The sequence below is a fragment of the Dendrobates tinctorius genome, unplaced genomic scaffold (assembly GCF_039654945.1).
Source record: "Dendrobates tinctorius isolate UK_male_01 unplaced genomic scaffold, ASM3965494v1 ptg000292l, whole genome shotgun sequence".
NCBI lineage: Eukaryota > Metazoa > Chordata > Amphibia > Anura > Dendrobatidae > Dendrobates > Dendrobates tinctorius.
Window position 1 is genome coordinate 4,865,188 of NW_027361959.1, and position 22,888 is coordinate 4,888,075.

Sequence of the window (22,888 nt, forward strand, 5' to 3'; positions counted from 1 at the left end):
TCTTTCACACTTCCGTTTTTGACAATCAGTCAAGATCCGCCAATCTCTCTCTCTCTCTCTGTCTCTCTCTCTGTCTCTCTCTCTCTCTCTCTTTCTCTTTCTCTTTGTGTGAAAGAGGCCTTATATGGCATGCAGATATGCGTGCCATATAAGCAATCAGCCTGCACAAAATGTGTCCCATAGTGGGACAAAGTGTAAAAGTAAGAATGAAATAAATTTTTTTTTTTAAATAATTGTAAATATATACGGTATATAAAAAAAAATCAATATTCCATCAATATATAAATATTTTAATTAACAAAATCAAAGTATACATATTTAGTATCGCCGTGTCCATAATGACCCGACCTAGAAAACTGTCCCACTAGTTAACCCCTTTAGTGAACACCTTTAAAAAAAGGCAAAAAAAAATGCTTTATCATCATACTGCCAAACAAAAAGACATATAAATAAATGTGGTACCGCTGAAAACGTCATCTTGTCCCGCAAAATACAAGCCGCCATATCGCTGTACTCGTACTAACCCAAAGAATAAGACTGCTTTATCAATTTTACCACACGCGGAATGGTATAAAGGGCCCACCCCAAAGAAATTTGTGAAATGCTGGTTTTTGTTCATTCTGCCTCACAAAAATCGGAATAAGAAGCGATCAATAAAATGTCATGTACCAATAAAAACGGCAACTCGTCCCGCAAAAAACACCTCACATGACTCTGTGGGACAAAATATGGAAAAATTTTAGCTCTCAAAATGTGGTGATGCAAAAACTATTTTTTTGCAATAAAAAGTGTCTTTTAGTGTGACTGCTGCCAAACTTAAAAACCCGCTATAAATAGTAAATCATACCCCCCTTTATTATCCCCTTAGTTAGGGAATAATAAAATTAAAAAAATGTATTTATTTCCATTTTCCCATTAAGGGTTAGGGTTGTGATTAGGGTTAGGAGTGTGTTAGGGCTAAGGTTGGTTTTAGAATTGTTTTTTTTTCCACTATTTAGGCACATCAGGGGTTCTCCAAACGCGGCATGTGTTTGATCTCAATTCCAGCCAATTCTGCGTTGAAAATGTCAAACGGTGCTCGTTCCCTTCTGAGCTCTGTCATTCGTCCAAACAGTGGTTTACTCCCACATATGGGGTATCAGCGTACTCAAGACAAATTGCACAACAACTTTTGGGGTCCCATTTCTCCTGTTACCCTAGTGAAAGTAAAATATTGGGGGCGAAAAGATCATTTTTGTTAAAAGAATGATTTTTTTATTTTTCCATGTCTACATTATAAACTTCTGTGACACACTTTGGGGTTCAAAGTGCTCACCACACATCTAGATAAGTTCCTTAGGGGGTCTACTTTCCAAAATGGGGTTACTTGTGGGGGTTTCCACTGTTTTGGTACATCAGGGGCTCTCCAAACGCGACATGGTGTCCGATCTCAATTCCAACCAATTTTGCATTGAAAAGTCAAATGACGCTTCTTCCCTTCCGAGCTCTGCCATGCGGCCAAACTGTGGTTTACCTGCATATATGGGGTATCAGCGTACTCAGGATAAATTGTGCAACAACTTTTGGGGTCCAGTTTCTCCTGTTACCCTTGGTAAAATAAAAAAAAATTGGATTTGAAGTAATTTTTTTGTGAAAAAAAGTTAAATGTTCATTTCTTTTTTTAAACATTCAAAAAAAATGGTATTGTAAAAATGAGAAATCGCTGGTCAACTTTTAACCCTTATAACTTTCTAACAAAGAAAATTTTGGTTCCAAAATTGTGCTGATGTAGAGTAAACATGTGGGAAATGTTACTCATTTAGTATTTTGGGCGATATATCTGTGATTTAAGGGCATGAAAATTCAAAGTTGGAAAATTGCGAAATTTTCAAAATTTTCTCCAAATTTCCACTTTTTTCCACAAATAAACGCAAGTCATATTAAAGAAATTTTACCACTAACATAAAGTGCAATATGTCACAAGAAAACAATGTCAGAACCACCGGGATCCATGGAAGCGTTCCAGAGTTACCTCATAAAGGGACACTGGTCAGAATTGTAAAAATTGGCCTGATCATTAACATGCAAACCACCCTTGGTGGTAAAGGGGTTAAACGATCACCGACCTGCAAACAAGTAACCGATCAGTGATTGTTTAGTGATGTAAATCGTGTGGTGTAAAGCCATCCTCCTAAATCATAATTTCCACTTTCAACTGAATAAAATAAAATTTGCCTATCGTATGTTTGCTGAAAAATATAGAAATGTTTTATTGCATACTGTGGTTTTCACAGTTTGGATATAATATTATTGCAACTTTATACATGTGTATTATAAGGATCTTTGTAAGGAGATATGGTGGAAATAGTCATTAGTAGGTTTGGAAACAAACAGAGAGATGCATTCCATGTATTAAATTACCAATTTATATTCCAGAATATCAGTCAATGACTAAGGGCCCCGTCACACATAGCGACTCACCAGCGATCCCGACAAGGATATTAATGTGTCAGGATCGCTGTTGAGTCGCTACATGATGATGGTGAGCTGTCAAACAGACAGCTTCACCAGCGATCAGCACCAGCGACGCCAAGCGCGGTATTGCTGTGTACTTTAGTTACCAGCGCGCTGATGCAGGGAGCTGGTAACTAAGGTACACATCGGGTTTCTAAGGGGCGTGCGTCACTTAGAAACCCAATGTGTACCTTGGTTACCAACTCCCTGCATCAGCGCGCTGGTAACTAAGGTACACATCGGGTTTCTAAGCACCGCCCGGTGCTTAGAAACCCTGCATTTACCTTAGTTACCAGCGCACTGATCGCTGGTCTCCCGCCTGTCACACGCAGCGATGCGTGCTGGCCAGCAGGAGACCAGCGATCAAAAAAATGTCCTGGCTATTCCAGGACGATCAGCGATAACCGGCAGGGGGGCCGGTCACTGGTCAGTGTCACACACAGCGATCGCTATGTGTGACGGGGGCTTTACTTGTAAGCTTGTTAAGTGATGAGCTCATTGTCGACTTTTTGTTCCAGACCCCACAGCAGGACCCTCTGCCTCTGACCAGAGCACTTGGTACCTGGATGAATCCACTTTGAGTGATAACATAAAAAAGACTCTCCATAAGTTCTGTGGCCCCTCTCCTGTTGTTTTTAGGTAACTTCATTGTTTAGTTGATTGGAAGATCTGATACATTAGTACAGTATCATGTTTATTGTGCTTGGATTACGCGTAAATCCAAAAACTATACAATATTTAGCATCATAATGCTTCTGAATGATTGATCTCTTAAGGACCAGGGGTATTTGTTTTTGAGTTTCCGTTTTTTGCTTTTTATCATATCTTGTACTGGAAAACTGTAAAAAAAAAAAAATTAGTATGTGGCAAAATTGCAAAAAAGTGCAATTCCACAATTATTTTTTATTTAGTTTTTACCATGTTCACTAAATGTTAAAAGTAACCTGCCATTATGATTCGCCATGTCATTACAAGTTTGTAGATGCCAAACATCAGGTCAGGAAGGTGAAAACAGGCTTTGGGGTGAAGGGGTTAAAGGGAACCTGTCATGTAAAATAACACTATTAACCTGCAGGTAATGGTGTTGATCTGCAGGTTAAAATCATTATGATACCATGTGGCATCTGCACCAAGATCTCCTCTGCTGGAAGGAAATGAACTTTGTTCCCTTCAGTGTCATTCGACTTCCAGTCATCGAGGTGGCGCCGGCACGGTTTCAATCGCCTCTCTGTGCATAGACTTTGGTGACTGTGACCATGCCCTGGTATTGACTGACAGCAGGATCACCATTAAGGCCAACTATCAGTTCCTGTTTCACAGTTACAGCCGCCGCTCTCTATGCACAGAGTGGTGACTGTAAACCGTGCTGGTGCCACCCCTATGCTGTAGGGTATATTCTTTTTTTTTTTTTTTCCATCTGGGTTTATTTTTTTTAATAAGGACATTGCAGATTTGTTTTTTTTTTTTAAAAGCACTTTGCAATTTTACTCATTTACTCCGTTTAATATGGCGTAACAATGATTGTCTTTCCTCTGCTCTTTTCTACCTCTGCAGTGATGTAAATTCTATGTATCTGTCATCTACTGAGCCTCCTGCGGCAGCAGAATGGGCCTGTCTCCTGCGCCCTTTAAGAGGAAGGGAACCAGAAGGTATATGGAATCTTCTGTCTATTGTTCGGGAGATGTTCAAGAGACGAGATACGAATGCAGCGCCCTTACTGGAGATCCTCACTGAACAGTGTTTGACTTATGAGCAGGTATGGGTTATGACTTAGTAAATTCTCTGTGGAGGGAGTCAATTTATTAAAAAAAAATCTGCAATGTCTGAACATAGCCTAAATAGTTCCTGCAAATTTGATGAAATACGCGAAAATCGGTACAGAGGAGCTATGTCTGCTGACTGACTGCAGCAGTCATGTGTCGAAACTGTTAGAAAGAGACAGGAGACTGTTTGTTCTGGCTCAATAGGAATGTAACCACTGCAGACAATTGGCAGCTGCTAATTGGCAGAAACTGCCATCTAACGTTACCACCAACATCCAAAGTGGAAGCCTGAAGACTGTAAGGGAAAATCAGTAGTGGTACAAGGGAGTGGTGAGGGTCCAGTAGGGTAAGTATTAGAGTTGACCAAAAAGATTTGCAGGACACTGGTCAAGATGTCGTCCATGTCCACCGGAACAGAGGCTTGCAAACCTCCTGCTTCCTGCTGGCATCCCCTGCTCCTCTACTGATTAGTGTGCCTGTTGCAAAATCATGATTGCGGCTTGACACATGCATGACCTTGCGCTGGCCTAGTAATGTAAACAAACGGGGATGCTGGTAGGTATCAAAAGGTTCACATCCCCACATTTTTACAGACATAAACCAAAGCCCCTTTTACAAACCATGCCTCCATTTGATGCCCTCAACACTGCCTAAGAATCACAAAAAAAATGAACAAAAAGAATAGATAAATTCTCCTCTCGTTTCCTCAAACTCAATGTGCACAAATACAAACTTATCTTCCCTCCATCTCACAGATCTTCCTTACCTGATTTTTCTATCACAATAAATTAAATCTTACGTTCCCCCATATCGGAAGTTCGCTGCCTTGGAGTAACGCTTGACTCTGCCTTGTTCTTCAAACCGCATATCCAAGCTGTTTCCACCTCCTGACACCTCTATCTGAAAAATATTTCCAGAATCTGTCCTTTCCTCAACACTCAATCTACTAAAATACTTGTGCATGCCCTCATCATCACCCATCTCGACTACTGCAATATTTTTTTCTGTGGCCTCCTGCTACCACTCTCGCACCTCTCCAGTCCATCCTTAACTCTGCAAACCTAATTCATCTCTCTCCTCGCTACTTCTCCGCTTCTCCCCTCTGCACATCTCTTCACTGGCTCCCATTCCCTTAGCGTGACCCGTTCAAATTACTAATACTTGCCTACAAAGCCATCCATAACCTGTCTCCCCCATATGTCTCTGAACTAATCTCCCGATATCTTACCTCACGTGATCTCCAGTCCTCCCAAGACCTCCTTCTCTCCTCCACACTTACACGCTCATCACCTAATTTCCTCCAAGGCTTCTCCCGAATATCTCCCATCCTCTGGAAATCTTTACCCCATCACGTCCGACTATCAGCCACATTCGGATCCTTCAGACGGAATCTGAAAACCCACCTCTTCAAGAAAGCCTGCAATGACCCCGCTGCCTCCTCACCATTACCGGAGCTACCGCCTCACCATCACCAGAGCTGCCGTGACCTCCCAACCTACTGTCTCCTTCCCCTCCATCTTGTGTAAATAATGCCCAAAAGGGCAGGATCCTCTCCCCTCTGTATCAGTCTGTTTTTGTTAGTTTCTCTACCGTAAGTGATATCTGTAATTTGTATGTAACCCCTTCTCATGTACAGCACCATGGAATCAATGGTGCTATATAAATAATAATAATAATAATAATAAGTGTAGTTCTATATACAAGTTATTACTGCAGCATTGGATGTGACTGGAGTATAAGGGGTACTTCACACTAAGCGAGATCGCTAACGAGATCACTGATGCGTCACCAATTTTCTGACGTGTCAGCGATCTCGCTGTGTATGGCACGCATCAGCGACCGGCCTCCCCGCCGGGTATCGCTGATCGTGCATGAACGTCCTGGGCCATTTTTTGATCGTTGGTCTCCCGCTGGCCAGTATGCAACGCTGCGTGTGGCAGAGGGAGACCAACGATCAGCGAGCTCCCAGCGCTGTAAGCAGACACTGGGAGCTGGTATCCAAGGTAAATAGCTGGTAACTAAGCGCGCGCGTCCCTTAGTTAACCGCTGTGTACCTTGGATACCTGCGTGCTCGCGCTGGAAGCTGGTATCCAAGGTAAACAGCGGGTAACTAAGCGCCGCGCATGCTACCGCTGTTTACCTTGGATACCAGCTCCCAGCGCAAGCACGCTGGTATTCAGGGTACACAGCGGGTAACTAAGGGACGCATGCGCTTAGTTACCTGCTATTTACCCTGGTTACCAGCGTCCTTGCTGGTCCTGATCGCTGGTGAGTCTGCCTGTTTGTGAGCTCACCAGCGATCATGTAGCAAGGCACCAGCGATCCTGACCAGGTCATATCGTTGTCGGGATCGCTGGTGCGTCGTTTATAGTGAAACGGGACACTAAGCCTTATATAATGGTAGAATAGTGACTGCAGCTCTGAATGTGACTGAAGTACATGACACGATGCAACAGCAAGAATAGTAACTGCAGTTCTGTTAGTGACTGGAGTCAAAGAAATGATGTGATGCCGAATAGTGGCTGGAGTAAAATACTTGCTGAAACGTCAAAATAGTGACTGTAGCACAAGATGTGAATAAGATATAAGAGAAGAATAGTGCGTGCAGCTCTGCAGATGACTGGAGTATAAAGGCCCCTTTACATTTAGCAATGCACCAGCGATCCCGACCACGATATGACGTGGTCAGGATCGCTGGTGCATCGCTAAATGGTCGCTAGTGAGCTGCCACACAGGCAGATCTCACAGCGATGCAGCAGCGATACAGCGGTCGTTACTTACATTTCAGACGCGGCGATCCTGACCTCCTCCCGCCTCCACGCGTCGCTCGTCTGCGCCAGCAGGAAGCGCCCGATGAGAAATGGAGCTGCGCAATCTCGCGCGATCAGCGATGGACAGCGGGGGAGCCAGTTGGAGGTAAGTATCACACATAGAGCTATCGCTAGCGATATTGCTGCTGCGTCACCAAATCAGTGATGCTTTAGCGATATTGTTAGCGATATCTCTATGTGTAAAACCCCCTTAAGACATGGTGTAACACCAGAATAGTGATTTCAGCTCTGGATGGGGGAGTATAAGGCATGATATGGCAGCAGAATAGTGACTACAGATCCATTTATGATAAGAGTATAAGACTTGATGTGACTGAGTAGTGACTGCATCTCCTCTCCCTACTGCTGCACAATGCCCCAGTTTCAGCTCATCAGTAGACTGGCTGTTAGTGATTCTGCACTATACATTCCATTTTTTTCTGCTGAACTCTAACCACACCCCCAGAAAATGCACCCCCAGAAAATTTTTAATTTTTTTTTTTTTTTTTTGTGTGTGGACGGTTTATGAATTTACTGGTGGTTTTCAATCTATTTATGAGGGAGATAGTTGGTGCACTTTGAGTAAATTTGATTTATCATGGAAACGTCCAGTCCAATCTACATTGGGATATTTGCAGCAATACAGCCAGTGGCCTTCATGTGAAATATTTCAGTGGCAATTAGTGTATCATTTTCACAAGGGTACTAGAATACCACTGTACAGTTAGTTGTATCCAAAAATATAAATAAGCATATACGTGATATTTTTTTAAGGTCTAATGCCTTGCTTACTAAATTTTCTGTTGACCGCAGAAAAGTTGCTTCCCTGTAAAGAGTTCCCGCTTTATTGTGTTAAATAAGGGGTAAGAGCCTAATGGCTGCAAATTCAAATTGCAATATATTAAAGAGGTTGTCCCATTTCAGAAAATCTTGGTCCCCAGGTGCAGTTTGTTACTAAAACAAAAACCCCAAAGCACTCTTAACTGATCATACCCTGGGTGCACAGCTGAGTGTCTTCTACTGCTCCTGGCATCTGTTATTGGCTGCAGCGCTGACGTCATGTCCATCTACACAAGTAGAACTGCTAAGGTAAATAATTGGCTGGTTTGCTCTTGACATGACATTAGCACTGCAGCCAATATCAGACACCAGGAGCATTGGCGGAGACTCGTCACTGGACCCGGGCAGGGGGAGTTAAAAAGTTTATTTTTAATAAATTGAAGCCAGGGACCAAGATTTTTTGCACAAAAACAACCTCTTAAATAGTAGGTAGATGCTTAGGAGGTTACAAAGAGGTTGGATGTAGGTGACTGTGCAGAAAGTGCGTTCTGATTTATATTTCTGTTAGCTAACCTAGCTCTGGTTTGTATTTGCAGATAACTGGTTGGTGGTACAATGTGCGGACATCAGCATCTCACAGCAGTGCTAGTGGACATACAGGTCGCAGTAACGGGCAGTCAGAGGTTGCTGCTCATGCATGTGCTAGTATGTGTGATGAGATGGTCGTCCTGTGGAGATTGGCCGTTTTAGATCCTACAATTAGCCCTCATAGGTAATTGGCCCTTACACAGTGTGTCTGTCTTTCTTACAGGTTTCATTACTTAATATAATTCATTTTTTTCTTTTCTTTTGGTTTTGCACATTTGATATATTACAGACGACGGGACCTCTGCGCTCAGTTACGTCAGTGGCAGCTAAAAGTCATTGAGAATGTCAAGAGGGGCCAGCATAAAAAGTCTTTAGACAAACTCTTCCAAGGCTTTAAACCAGCAGTAGAAGCATGCTACTTCAATTGGGAAGAGGCGTACCCCATTTCAGGAATCACTTATTGCAGCACTGACAAGAAGAACTCGTTCTGTTGGGTTAAAGCTTTTCAACAGAGAACCTGCCGCTTGCAGTGCTCTGAGGCTGTCTGTGAAGGTGGACGTGCACAAGGCCATGAAAGCTGCCTGCTTTTTGGTGATCGATCACGTCCTTCTTCGCAGGAAATGTCTGTACGTCCTAAGGAACTTGTGGGCAAAAGGAAAGTGGCATCTGAAGTGCCTCAAAGAGTTCTGAGGAGACTTTCTACAGAGGGAGGTGAGAAAGCGATTTATAAATCTACAGTCAACAAAACGAAGATACCAGCAAGTAAATGTCTGGCCAACAAGCACAGTGGCAAGCGTAGGATGAGTAGTGAAGATAGCTCTCTAGAACCAGACATGGCTGAGATGAGTCTTGATGATAGTAGCATGGCACTTGGAGCTGAAGCCAGTAATACTTTCAGCTTTATTGAATCACCTCTCAGTAGAAGATACAGGGATACCTTTGAGGACGAGGGAGGAGTTTACTACTCCGAAAACCTAGAATCTTCTGTTGTCAGTACAGCCATTTCGAAACCCGAGGTTGGTGCACTGGTAGAGTCATCTGCTGCTAGTGGCAGTGGAGAAGGTGATCAAGTTGCTGCAGATGATGACGAGGGAAAAGTCCAAAAGACGGATGCTGTGGTAGCAGAGGTTGGAGCAATAGGTGGGGGTGAAGGAGACAGCAAAGTAGCAGAGGAAGCCAAGAGCCGTGAAAAGGGAGAGGAAGATGATGACTATCAAGCCTACTACTTAAACCCACAAGAGGCAGCTAAAAATGAAGAGGAGAAAGCAGAAGAAGGAACAGAAGAACTGGATATATTTTCAGGAATAAAACCTTTGGACCAGGAGAACAGAATGGAGGTGATAAAATGTTAAACATTGTTTAGAATGTTATTTAGAAATTTAGAAAACCATGTATCATTTCCTTCACACTTAACAAATATGTCCCATCCCATTAAAAAAAGCAAACATTTGTTTGTGGTATGACGTAAAAAAAAAAGTGGAGAAGTTCACAGAATATGAATACTTTTTCCAGGCACTATCAAGAAAAAAGAGGGGGAGAAGCCAGCGCTGCTTGTGGTCAGAACGTAATACAAGAAGTGTGAAAACACACATAGGTTTCAATCTGTATTCAAAAATGAGACATTTAGCAAAAAATTGATCAATTGTTTGAGCTACCCCGCCACGTCAAGGCAGTCTCGTATGGGGAGTCCTACTCTACGTTTTTTATATTCGCTGTGCCATTACGGCCTCCTAAATGTATAAAAGCAAGACCTCATTACATGCACACTGTACCTCAAGCATTTCAGAATCGCTCCTATGGCACCAGAGAGGACAAGCGCAGATAAAGATTAGCCAGGTCCATGCAGACATTTCAGGTCCAACCTCCACACTGCCTGTCCAGCACCACATGATAAAGGACGATCCAGGCCCAGATACAGGTGCGTAATCAAATAAAGCCTAGGGCAGGGCAGGGCTGCCGTTTAATGTGAACAGCAGCCTAGATCAATCACTGAGAAAACAGAAAGAATGGCGTACATGACCCAGCGCGCACGGCTACAGTGGTGGTCAGCCACAAAACCAATATCAAGAAAAAAGAGGGGGAGAAGCCAGCGCTGCTTGTGGTCAGAACGTAATACAAGAAGTGTGAAAACACACATAGGTTTCAATCTGTATTCAAAAATGAGACATTTAGCAAAAAATTGATCAATTGTTTGAGCTACCCCCCCACGTCAAGGCAGTCTCGTATGGGGAGTCCTACTCTACGTTTTTTATATTCGCTGTGCCATTACGGCCTCCTAAATGTATAAAAGCAAGACCTCATTACATGCACACTGTACCTCAAGCATTTCAGAATCGCTCCTATGGCACCAGAGAGGACAAGCGCAGATAAAGATTAGCCAGGTCCATGCAGACATTTCAGGTCCAACCTCCACACTGCCTGTCCAGCACCACATGATAAAGGACGATCCAGGCCCAGATACAGGTGCGTAATCAAATAAAGCCTAGGGCAGGGCAGGGCTGCCGTTTAATGTGAACAGCAGCCTAGATCAATCACTGAGAAAACAGAAAGAATGGCGTACATGACCCAGCGCGCACGGCTACAGTGGTGGTCAGCCACAAAACCAATATCAAGAAAAAAGAGGGGGAGAAGCCAGCGCTGCTTGTGGTCAGAACGTAATACGAGAAGTGTGAAAACACACATAGGTTTCAATCTGTATTCAAAAATGAGACATTTAGCAAAAAATACGCTATTCTTTCTGTTTTCTTAGTGATTGATCTAGGCTGCTGTTCACATTAACAGCGGCCCTGCCCTGCCCTAGGCTTTATTTGATTACGCACCTGTATCTGGGCCTGGATCGTCCTTTATCTGTGGTGCTGGTCAGGCAGTGTGGAGGTTGGACCTGAAATGTCTGCATGGACCTGGCTAACCTTTATGTGCGCTTGTCCTCTGGTGCCATAGGAACGATTTTGAAATGCTTGAGGTACAGTGTGCATGTAATGAGGTCTTGCTTTTATACATTTAGGAGGCCGCAATGGCACAGCGAACATAAAAAACGTAGAGTAGGACTCCCCATACGAGACTGCCTTGACGTGGCGGGGTAGCTCAAACAATTGATCAATTTTTTGCTAAATGTCTCATTTTTGAATACAGATAGAAACCAATGTGTGTTTTCACACTTTATGTATTACGTTCTGACCACAAGCAGCGCTGGCTTCTCCCCCTCTTTTTTCCAGGCACTGTATATGCTGTGTATACCATGATTGGAAATGCAGAGTCTGTAATTTGCCGACTCTGCCTTCTCTATATGGAGTCTGGTTGTGTCTGACAGCCAACTGCTGTGTCACGCATTGATTCTTTACAAAGTCACTGCAAAGTAGAGCGTGAACAATCTGAAGGTTTATAGTCTATGGGTAGTTCGGAAGTAGTTAAAAAGCCAATAAACTAACACAAATTAACCCATTGTGCTTTACTTTAGTAGGGGGAATATCATTCTGTGTATTCGTTAAGAACCACCCCATAAACACAGGCAGGGCATTCCTGTTTTCTCCACTTGTTGAACTCTTTTCATTGTATGGAAACCGGATGAATCAAACTTCTTGAAATATAATTACGGTATTTCTTAATTAAATTAAGCTAACTAAATCTTTTTATCATTTTCTTCCAGGTATTGTTTGCTTGTGCTGAGGCTCTGTATGCTCATGGGTACAGTACTGAAGCTTGCCGTCTTACAGTGGAACTAGCACAGGATCTTTTGGCTAATCCACCGGACCTCAAAGTTGAGCAGCCCCCAACCAAGGTGAGAAACACTGAAACGTCTGATATCTAATTACTTATAAAATAAGTTTTGCCATCAGAAAGAAATGGCGGGATATTACTAGGATAAGTAGAGCCCCTGTAATCAGAACGTTAAAGCATTTCCTTATTATATGCCATAATATCTTAGGATAGAATATTCTTTCAACTGTGTGATTTGAGCAGGTCTCCATTTGTGTCTATTTCAGAACCTCATTTGAGATGGGGTCACTCATATGCTCAAGTGACTGAAATTTTTGGCAATTTCTTGTATCATTTCTATTCCTAGAGGTCTTCATATTTGTTTCTAAGAGTCACATGTTCAGGCAGAAAATTAAATTGGTGCTTACCTAAAAGTATTGGAACAAGAAAACCAATTTTGTTAAATTTTTATTTTATTTAACAGGGTAAAAAGAACAAAGTATCTACTAGTAAGCAGACGTGGATAGCAACAAACACATTGTCCAAAGCAGCTTTCCTCTTAACTGTGCTGAGCGAGCGGCAGGAGTACCACAACCTGGCCTTCTGTATTGGAATGTTTGCCCTGGAGCTTCAGAGACCCCCAGCTTCCACCAAGGCATTAGAGGTAACCAGTGTGTCCCAATGGTCAAACAATGGTCAGGAAATAAGCAAATCGGTTGGCTATAGAAATAGGGCTAAGTTCCTGCAATTACCCTATAGTCCCTCCAGCCACCGGTTGTGTCTGCAATCAATGGAAGGCTATACTCTGCTGATTGCTATAAAGGGATATTTAAGGAAGGAAAATCCTCATAACCCGTTCTATATTGATAGACTACTGTGATTAATGCTGAAAAAGCAAATGTCATGTAAATGTCCTCTTTATGCAGCATACAAGCCTTTATATGATTTTGACCTTTTACATAAGATAAATAAGACAAAACTTTTCAGGGTAATTTTTGACCTTTAATTCTGTCATTTATTCTTTCTAATTATAATAATTTTTGTTTATAAAATATACGATCTTTACTCATTGTATCAATTTGATACACATTTACACTTCCTACCAGCAGATATGATGAGGCACATTAGTGTTTCTTTACACAAGATGAAAGATATATTATTTATTATTATAGCGCCATTTATTCCATGGCGCTTTACATGTGAGGAGGGGTATACATAATAAATACAAGTACAGTAATCTTAAACAATACAAGTCAAGACTGGTACAGAAGGCACGAAGACCCTGCCCGTGAGGGCTCACAATCTACAAGGGATGGGTAAGGGTACAGTAGGTGACGGTAGGGCTGGTTTGGTGCTTGTTATATATATTTAATATAATATATGGAAAAACGATTATTGCTTATAATACGAAGCTGTGTGTAGCTGAACATTGTACCTACACGTGCCGGGCAAACATGGAACGGAGTTCATGCGGACCCAGTATAGCATGTATACATGTCTGAATGACTGTGATATATACATTATAAAACAGCTGTTGATAAGCCAGGGATTGTGTTTAGGCTGATAACTACTTTTTATGAAATCCTTGCCTAGTGTAAACGTTGTAAGAAAATGCAACTTGGATGGTAGAATGTTACTGATATTGAGAGGTCTCGTGCACAATAGTGTTAAAATGTTGCATTACGGAATCATGGCTCTTAGTTAATACATCCATTGTATAAAGAAACATCTGATTCCATGACCTATTAATTAGTACAGCCTTACCATAAAAACCACAGACTTGTGAAGAATATTGATTCTCATGACAGTGGCACCTGTCAGAGGGTGGGTTATTTAGGAAAGCAGGTAAATCTTTATTTTTCAAGTCAAAGTGTTCAAAGCAAGTATTATAGACAATTGTAAGGATCTGAGGGACTTTCCCAGCAACCGAATTGCGATGGTTGGACAACTGCGTAAAACATCTCTTAATAAAAAAAAATAAATAGAATGTGTGTGAGGTGATTGCAGTATGCATTGATCAGTACCTTACAGAACTGGTCCAAGGAATACTGGTTTAAGAAATGTGACAAAAAAATTCTAGATGAAGACTTAACCTTCAAATCCCAGAGATCTGAATCTAATTACGGTAAGCATCTGTAGTATATGCTGGAAAAATCCATGGAGCCCCCACCTTGCAAGTTACATGGCTTAAAGGGGTTGTCCACTAAATACCCATGTTCCCTAAGTAAAATAAACAAAAGCTTATACTCCCCTCCCACATCAGCACCTTTCTAGTGTTGTTATGTCACAGGAGCGTTGCAGCCAGAAATTGGCTGCTGATTGGCAGCAGAAATAAAATGACATAACATGATCCCTGGGACACCTGACATCAACACTGCTGGAACTGCACCAGTTCGGGAGCCAATTACGGTATATAAGCTTTTCTTAATATATTTGGGTGACTTGAGAATATAAGAAAGTGTTTTCCAAGTGTTGAACTAAAGGTTCTGCTGCTAACGCTTTGGTGACCGCTACCCCAGGATGCCTTTTAGAGATCTTGTGAAGTCCCTGCCTTGATAGGTCATAGCTGTTTACTGGGCACAAGGGGGACATCCAAAATATAGGCTGGGCTTTGATTCTGTGACTGATTGTCATGAACTGAAAGTTCTTTTTAAGTTTTATTCTCATTACAATGTTACATTAATCGCCATTTATAACGTAAGTAGTGTTTCATTCCCATGATTGCATTATATTACAATTAACCACTTACTTTTTTTCGGTATAGGTGAAATTGGCTTACCAAGAATCTGAGATTGTCTCTCTTTTGAAGAAGATTCCTTTAGACTGTAATGAAATGAACACTATTCGTGGACGAGCTAAGGATCTACGAGATGGCACGCTGTGCGACTACCGGCCTGTACTTCCTCTTATGCTGGCCAGTTTTATTTTTGATGTCCTTTGTACACCAGGTACAAAGATTTTAGTTATTTACCGATTGCTGTTATATTGTTACACTGCCATGGGCTACAGATTGTAGGTGAATAATTGGTGGACCCTAAAAAATTAACCAGGAAATTGCATTATTGGTATTGTCTTGGATTTAAAGGGAATCTATCACCATATTTATTAATATGGGCATACAGGTTATAGACTGCTGAGGAGAGCGATACCTGTGTGTCTCATATCAGATGTGTTGTTGTTGTTAAGTCATCTTTTATCACTTTATATAAATGACCTCTTCCAGGCTGTGGGGAGGCGCTGCCTGGAGATAACTCTGCCTCCAGAGCTTGTTATACATGAGGGGGAGTTACCAGTGTGATGTGTAATGGTTACCAGTGTGGTGTGTGATTGCCGCTCTCTGACCTCACTGCAGAATTGTGTGTCATTATACCTGACACATCTGTAGGTTACACTCAGGTTCAGTTTCCAGCTCAAAGGGAGACTGAGTTGCAATATTGTTGCAATACAGCAAAGCTATGAGATATGCAAAAATATGTTTGCAAGATGACAAATTTAATTTCTCCTGTTCTGTGTTAGTTACTAGTCTCACACTGGTAACTGCCTTTTCATGTAAATAAGCTCTGGAAACAGTTATATTCTGGGCAGCGTCCTTCCCATAGCCTGGAAAAGGTCATTTACGTATAAGAAAAACATAGATTTCTCTGGAATAAGACATCAGATTACAAAAATCAAGGTATCATTTTATTCACCTTCCTGTAACCTGCATGCCCATATAGATGGCTTAGAAGGAACAATCCTAGTGACAGATTCCCTTTCACGATTGATAACCCATCCATTTTATCGGTATGAAAATGGTGGCGGTCCAATACTTGGCAACCCCACCAATGAGTTGAAACCCAGTTCGGCATCTGCCGGTTATGAGTATTGTGTGCAGCAGAACACAGCAGCCTTGTACATTATTTAGTGAACATGGACGATAAAGCGCAGTACCCTGCAGCTTTCTGAAGCAGATATAATCTAATCCAGGGGTCCCCAACCGCCGGTCTGCGGCCCAGCACCGGGCCGCTGCAGTGCCCTTGCCGGTCCGCGGACACAAGGGGAGCCAGGGGCGGTCAGTGGCGTAGCGGGGGCTGGGGCAGCGCGCAGCAGTTCTTAGCGGCGGCCAGGGAGCGATCCAAGCAGCTCCGCTGCCTGCAAGAGGGAATAGCAGGAGCGGAGCTGTAAGGACCCGTCCAGCTTCCTGCCCGCCGCCCGCGCTTCCTGTCTCTGACTGACACAGAGAGGAGAGCGCGGTCGCTGCTGTGTCAGAGCGAGGAAGCGCGGGCGATGCTGCGACAGGTGAGAGGAGAGAGGTGGTGTCTGTGTGTATGTATATATAATGTGTGTGTGTGTGTGTGTGTGTGTGTGTGTGTGTGTGTGTGTGTGTGTGTGTGTGTTGGTCTGTGATTGTGTAGCCTGGCCCTGGAGGAGATGGGGACATGAGGAGAAAGCCATGAGGGGAGTGATGGAGAGACGGCAGTGATGGGGTGAAGGCAATGATGGGGAGAAGGGAGTGATGGGGTGAAGGCAAAGATGGGGAGAAGGGAGTGATGGGGTGAAGGCAATGATGGGGAGACAGCAGTGATGGGGTGAAGGCAATGATGGGGAGACAGCAGTGATGGGGTGAAGGCAATGATGGGGAGAAGGGAATGATGGGGAGAAGGGGGTGATGGAGCACTCATTCAAAACCTATGGTGAGTTGAGTCACATTATGAATGTTATTTAATTATAAGTATGCACTGCTACACTACAACCGTGTCCATAGCCCCGCCCCCTTATGACCAAACCCCCGCCCCTGCCACACCTCCATCCCCGCCCTGCCGGGACATGGAAGAATGGTCTTGCTTGAAACCGGTCCCTGGTGCAAAAAAGGTTGGGGACCACTGATCTAATCCATGGGGGTGCCATTTGACAGACCCCCACCAATCTCATATTGATGACATCTTCTTAGAAACCTTACCTAAATCAGTAGTGTGGGTGAATATAAAAACACTTTGTAGTATATATTGTCATCAAAATGTACTTTTTTCCGCTCTTTCTCATTAGCCACTTTTACCCTGTTTCCAGATCTTATGCTCTGGTTTATCATTCACCCTGAAAAAAACAGTTGATCTCTGTCTTGCTCAATACAAGACGGGCTACTAGCTCAGTGAGGTGTTGGGTTACCCTCCTATTGTATTCTGTGCAGCGAGGAGAGAGGAGCAGAGGGAGGAAATTTATAAGGCTGAGTTCACACGTGGCGTTTTTTTCGCGTTTCCGCGGCGGTTTTAATCGCGCGATTTTGCCGCGAAAAATAAGCATCTCATGCATTCCTATGGGATTCCGCAATGCTGTGCTAATGCTGCGGTTATTACCGCGGCGGAATCGCTTCGCGGTAAAAACCGCAGCATGCTCATTAATTTGCGGAATCGCGGCGATCCCGCACCCATAGGAATGCATTGTTCCGCTTACTTCCCGCATGTGGCTGTGCACACCATGCGGAAAGTAAGCAGAACAATTGCGGATGGTACCCACGGTCCGGAGGAGAGGAGACTGTCCTCCGGGCTTTGGGTACCATATCCCTGTAAAAAAAAAGAATTTAAAAATAAAAAATATTGTTATTCTCACCCTCCGACGTCCCGCGCAGCCTTCCCGCTTCTCTCCACGCTCCCGTTCCCAGTAGTCCTTTGCGAAAATGCCCGCGATGGCGTCCAGTCTCGCGGGATCGCGAAGTCTCGCGGTCATTCGCGCGACGTCATCGCGAATTACCGCGAGACATCGCGATCCCGCGAGAACGGACGTCATCGCGGGCATTTTTGCAAAGGATTACTGGGAACGGATGCGCGGGACGTCGGAGGGTAAGAATAACACCATTTTTTTATTTTTTTTTACATTCTATCTTTTACTACTGATGCCGCATAGGCAGCCTCAATAGTAAAAAGTTGGTCACACTCGTCAAACACTATGTTTGACGAGTGTGACCAACCTGTCAATCAGTTCTCCAAGCGATGCTACAGATCGCTTGGAAAACGCTAGCATTCTGCAAGCTAAATACGCTTGCAAAATGCTAGTTTTTCCGCGGGAAAGTCGCGGGAATTTAAAATGCGATTTTTCCACGGAATGGAATTCCGGAATTCTCGCGGTAATTTCCTTGAGAGTTCCGGTACGTGTGCACTTAGCCTAAAGACACACAGAAATCGTGCTGAGCTTTCTAACAAGTCTTTTACCCAGCCCAGAGCTTTATTTCCTTCTACACTGCACAAGACTGCTGTATCCTTTCTCCCGTGCTCCTGCTTCTCTCTGTGTACTAAAAACGGATTAAAGAGCATATATCCATCTCTTTGTGTGATGTACTATATATGGAAGACATCATAGAAGCTCTTAGCACCAGCTCAGAGGTAACTGCACATTAAGAGATACAGACTACATAGTGTTAAATTGGTGACAATGCAAGATACAAGTCATAAAATGGCTCGATTTAGTGTTATTCCACAAACTCACAAATGACAGCTTTTTTGCAAAAGTTACTTGAAAATGCAGCTTCCTTTTAAGTCTGTCAACCCCATTAAGTGATTTCACACTGACAGTTTTGTCCTCTGTTATGAGGTACAGTGGTATCTGAGTCTCCAAAAGTTGTGTATTTAGGACTCCATTTAGACAATCCGAATGAGGGTGCTAAATGACCGCCAATCGGCCACATGCATTACAAATCTCTGTAGTTTAAAACACACAGATTTGGGGGATGGGGCAAAAAATGCATTAATATATAAGAATTTATATATACAGTCATGGCCGAAAGTGTCTTCCAGAAAATTATTGTAATTACACGTTTTGTTATACATGTTTATTTCTTTTGTGTGTATTGGAACAGCACAAAAAACTCAGGAAAATAAGGCAAATTAGACCTAGTTTCACATAAAACTCCAAAGCCAGACTAAATTGTTGGCACATTTCCAAAATTGTGGCTAAACAACTGTAAATATAATCACAATACACTGGCGCTCCCAGCAGTACCTACTAAAGCTGCAGGTGCTCAAGCCGTTACTGTGCAAATAACTGGCAATAATAATAGTTACAAAGTATAGCAAATAGCGCACCGCGCTGAAGCTGCTGCTGTACAGATAAAAGATTGTCTGTTACCAGTGATTGGTAACTGAAAAAAGGTTAAAAGTGCGGCATACAAATAAAATCCTCTGACGAAGAAGGTCCGTGCACCTTCGAAATGCGTTGGCGATTGGCCCCTCGCCCCCTCCACACTCCGACACTGTCAGCGGCGTCCTACGTGTCGGCACGATCTTGTGTGATCACTGGTGCTTGGTCAGATCACGTCTTCCTGCTCCAGCGCCCAGGACCCTTTATTACCGAAGCACCGTTTTGACTGAAGGTAGGCTGGATTTTATTTGTATGCCGCACTTTTAACCTTTTTTCAGTTACCAATCACAGGTAAACAACTGTGTTTTGAGCATGTGATGCTCGTTCAAACTCTCCAGTGGCAAGTAATAGATGTTGGCAATATGAAAATCACACCAAAAACCAGATAAAAAGGGGAGAAGTTAACTCAATCTTTGCATTGTGTGTGCCGCACTAAGCATGGAGAACAGAGAGAAGAGAACTGTCTGAGGACTTGAAAACCAAAATTGTTGAAAAATATCAACAATCTCAAGGTTATCATCTTCAGAAACCTTGATGTTCCGTTATTCATGGTGTGCAGCATATTTAAGAAGTTTACAACCCATGGAACTGTAGATAAACTTTCTGGACATGGATGGCATAGAAAACTTGATGAAAGTTTGCAATGCAGGATAGTCCAGATGGTGGATAAGCAGCCCCAAACTAATTCCAAAGAAATTCAAGCTTCCTGCAGGCTCAGGGTGCATCAGTGTCAGCGCAAACTATCCCTTGATATTTGAATGAAATGAAACGGTATGGTAGGAGACACAGGAGGACCTCACTGCTGACACAGAGAAATAAAAAATGGAGACTGCAGTTTGACACAATGTATGCGAATAAGCCAACGTCCTTCTGGGAAAGTGTCTTGTGGACAGATGATGAGACCAAGATAGTTTTTTTTCTGGTAAAGCACATCATTCTACTGTTTACCGAAAATGGGATGAGGCCTACAAAGAAAAGAACACAGTACCTACAGTCATATATAGTGGGGTTACAAAGATGTATTGTCATTGTTTTGCTGCCCCTGGCACTGTGTGCGTTTATTGTGTGGGGGGAAAAAGGAAAAGTTGTGCCAGCTTCTTAAAAGTCCATACTTTTATTGTTCAAAATCTTAAAAAATAATGGCAGGAAATAGTACACACAAACGTATGTGGCAACACGTTTCAAGCACTCAAGGGGTCCTTTCTCAAAGCCTTTGACTGTGTACAAGGCATCATGAAATCTGGAGATTACCAAAGGATTTTGGGGAGCAATGTAGTGCCCAGTGTCAGAAAGCTGGGTTTGCGTCATGGGTCTTCCAGTAGAACATACTTCAAGAAGCACCTAGAAGTGGATGGAAACAAAGCACTGGAGAGTTGTGAAGAGGGAATGAGTCCGGATCTAAATCCCATCGAACAGTGGTGGAGAGATCTTAAGATTGCTGCTGGGAGAAGGCGCCCTTCAAATATGGGAGACCTAGAGCAGTTTTTCAAAAAAAGTGGTCCAAAATTTCATTTAAGATGTGTAAGAAGTAGTGATGAGTGAACGTGCTCAGATAAGTTATCAGAACATGCTCGGGTGATAACAGAATTTCTCCCACTTGCCTTAATAACTAATTGGAGTCTCCATGGCTACTTGCCTGTTTGCCAGGCAATCCCTGCATGTATTGCGGCTGTCAAATAGCCGTGAGACATGCAGCCATGGAGAGTCAAACATATTCTTCGAGCACACCGATGACACTTGTTTAACACCCAAGCGTGCTCGGATAACACCTTATCCGAGCTCCGTTGCTCATCCCTAGTACGACGCTTGTTGATTGTTATAGGAAGCGATTGATGCAGTTATTTATTTGAAAGGTTGTGCAACCAAATATTAAGGGTGCCAACAATTTTGTCCAGCCAATTTTTGGGGTTTTGTGTGAAATTGTGTCCAGTTTATTTTTTTTCCCTTTTGTTTTTTTTTGTGTGTGTTAATAAGCGTGTGTATAACAAAACGTGTGATTGTAATAATTTTCTGAGAGAAATACTTCATTTTCTGGAACATTTTCAAGGGTGCCAACACTTTTGGGCATGACAGTTAAGAAATAACCATTAAATGCTCAAAGTAGATTTACACTGCGTGATTATTGTGAATTCTCACTTGTTGGGTGAAGTGATCTTTTGGTTTGTCCAAAAGACCGTTATCCTAGGCGGCACATCTTCCTGTGGAGAGCAATATCAGCACAAGTCGTGATGAGAGATCATTGTGTTAAACGATCGCCCACTGGTGAGCATGTTACAGTGAGCATTGCACAGTGTAAATGCCCATGCTGTTTAGTATTCAAATGTATGTTATGACTTCTTTATTAATTTGGATCTCGATGTTTAAAGGGATCCTGTCAGCAGTTTTGGCCGATATGAGATGCAGCCATCACCTTTCAGGGCTTATACACAGCATTCTATAATGTTGTATATAAGCCCCCAAGCTGACTTGGAAGAACTGAAAAATAAGTTTTATTATACTTACCTGAGGGGCGGTCCGGTCCAAGGGGTGTCGCAGGTCTTGGTCCGGTGCTTCCCATCTTCTTATGATCGCCGCCCTCCTGCTTTTTCTTGTGGATGACACGACCCTGAATCATCCACAAAGGCTCCCGGCATTGTTCTCCTGCACAGGTGTACTTATGTCCCCTGTTGAGGGCAGAGCAAAGTACTGCAGTGCGCAGGCAGCGGGATAGGTCAAAGAGGCCCAGCGCGCCTGCGCACTGCAGTTCTTTGCTCTGTCCTCAACAGGGGAGATAAGTATGCCTGCGCATGGGAGTGATTCCGGGGAGCCTGTGTGGATGATGCAGGCTCGCGTCATCCACTAGAAGCAAGCAGGAGGGCAGTGATCATAAGAAGATGGGAGGCACCGGACCAAGACCAACGACACCCATCGGACCGGACTGCCTCGCAGGTGAGTATAGCAAGTTATTTTTCAGTTCTTCCAGGTCGGGTTGGGGGCTTATATACATCATTATAGAATGCTGTGTATAAGCCTTGAAAGGTGATGGCTGCATCTTATATCTGCCAAAACTGCTGACAGGTTCCCTTTAATTACATGGATTTTTAATGCATTTCACAGAAATTGTTAAATTTTCATTGATGGCCCAATTTGTCTCCAATGTTTGTTTTGTTTTGTTAAGGTATAATGTTGCAGGGAAATAAAATCTTTGCCAGCAACCAGTGGATCTATCCGCAGACTCCTGGTTCCTTTCACTAAAATGTATAATTTGTGGGTTTAGCACAAGTTTCATGTATTTTTTTTACTGAAATATACGGTACATGTTCTACATGAAATAGCCATTTAAGACTATAGTGTTAACCACCGTGTCCACAAGAGGGCATACCAGACTATGTACCGAACTGGAGTTCTAGTTTGGTTGAACGTTTATGCAGCTTTGTTTTCATCTAACGCAGATTCAATATGTCACAATATTTGCAGCATCATTTACACACTATTAGCCACTTAGCAAAGACCAGTACGATCATATCGAGTATTATCAATGATTTTATAGAGGAAAGTCATTGCACATTTACAATTTGATGTTAAAGACACAATTTGCGTAGAGCTATAGATGCTATAATACCTTCCGGAATAGTCACGTTGTACACGTAAAACATTTTTTCACTGCGG

At 42.9% G+C, this 22,888-nt stretch overlaps 1 protein-coding gene across 2 annotated transcripts in view; it reads left to right on the top strand.

The window, feature by feature from the left end:
• The window catches only part of ZSWIM8 (zinc finger SWIM-type containing 8), a 158,874-nt gene that overhangs the window by 87,494 nt on the left and 48,492 nt on the right, over positions 1 to 22,888 (top strand). For both annotated transcript variants that reach the window (XM_073560052.1, XM_073560051.1), the window contains exons 7-13: positions 3,012 to 3,132; positions 4,048 to 4,249; positions 8,443 to 8,618; positions 8,724 to 9,771; positions 12,081 to 12,212; positions 12,615 to 12,794; positions 14,895 to 15,078. In XM_073560052.1, the coding sequence (XP_073416153.1) occupies positions 3,012 to 3,132; positions 4,048 to 4,249; positions 8,443 to 8,618; positions 8,724 to 9,771; positions 12,081 to 12,212; positions 12,615 to 12,794; positions 14,895 to 15,078 (2,043 nt within the window). The remainder of the gene's footprint in view (positions 1 to 3,011; positions 3,133 to 4,047; positions 4,250 to 8,442; positions 8,619 to 8,723; positions 9,772 to 12,080; positions 12,213 to 12,614; positions 12,795 to 14,894; positions 15,079 to 22,888) is intronic.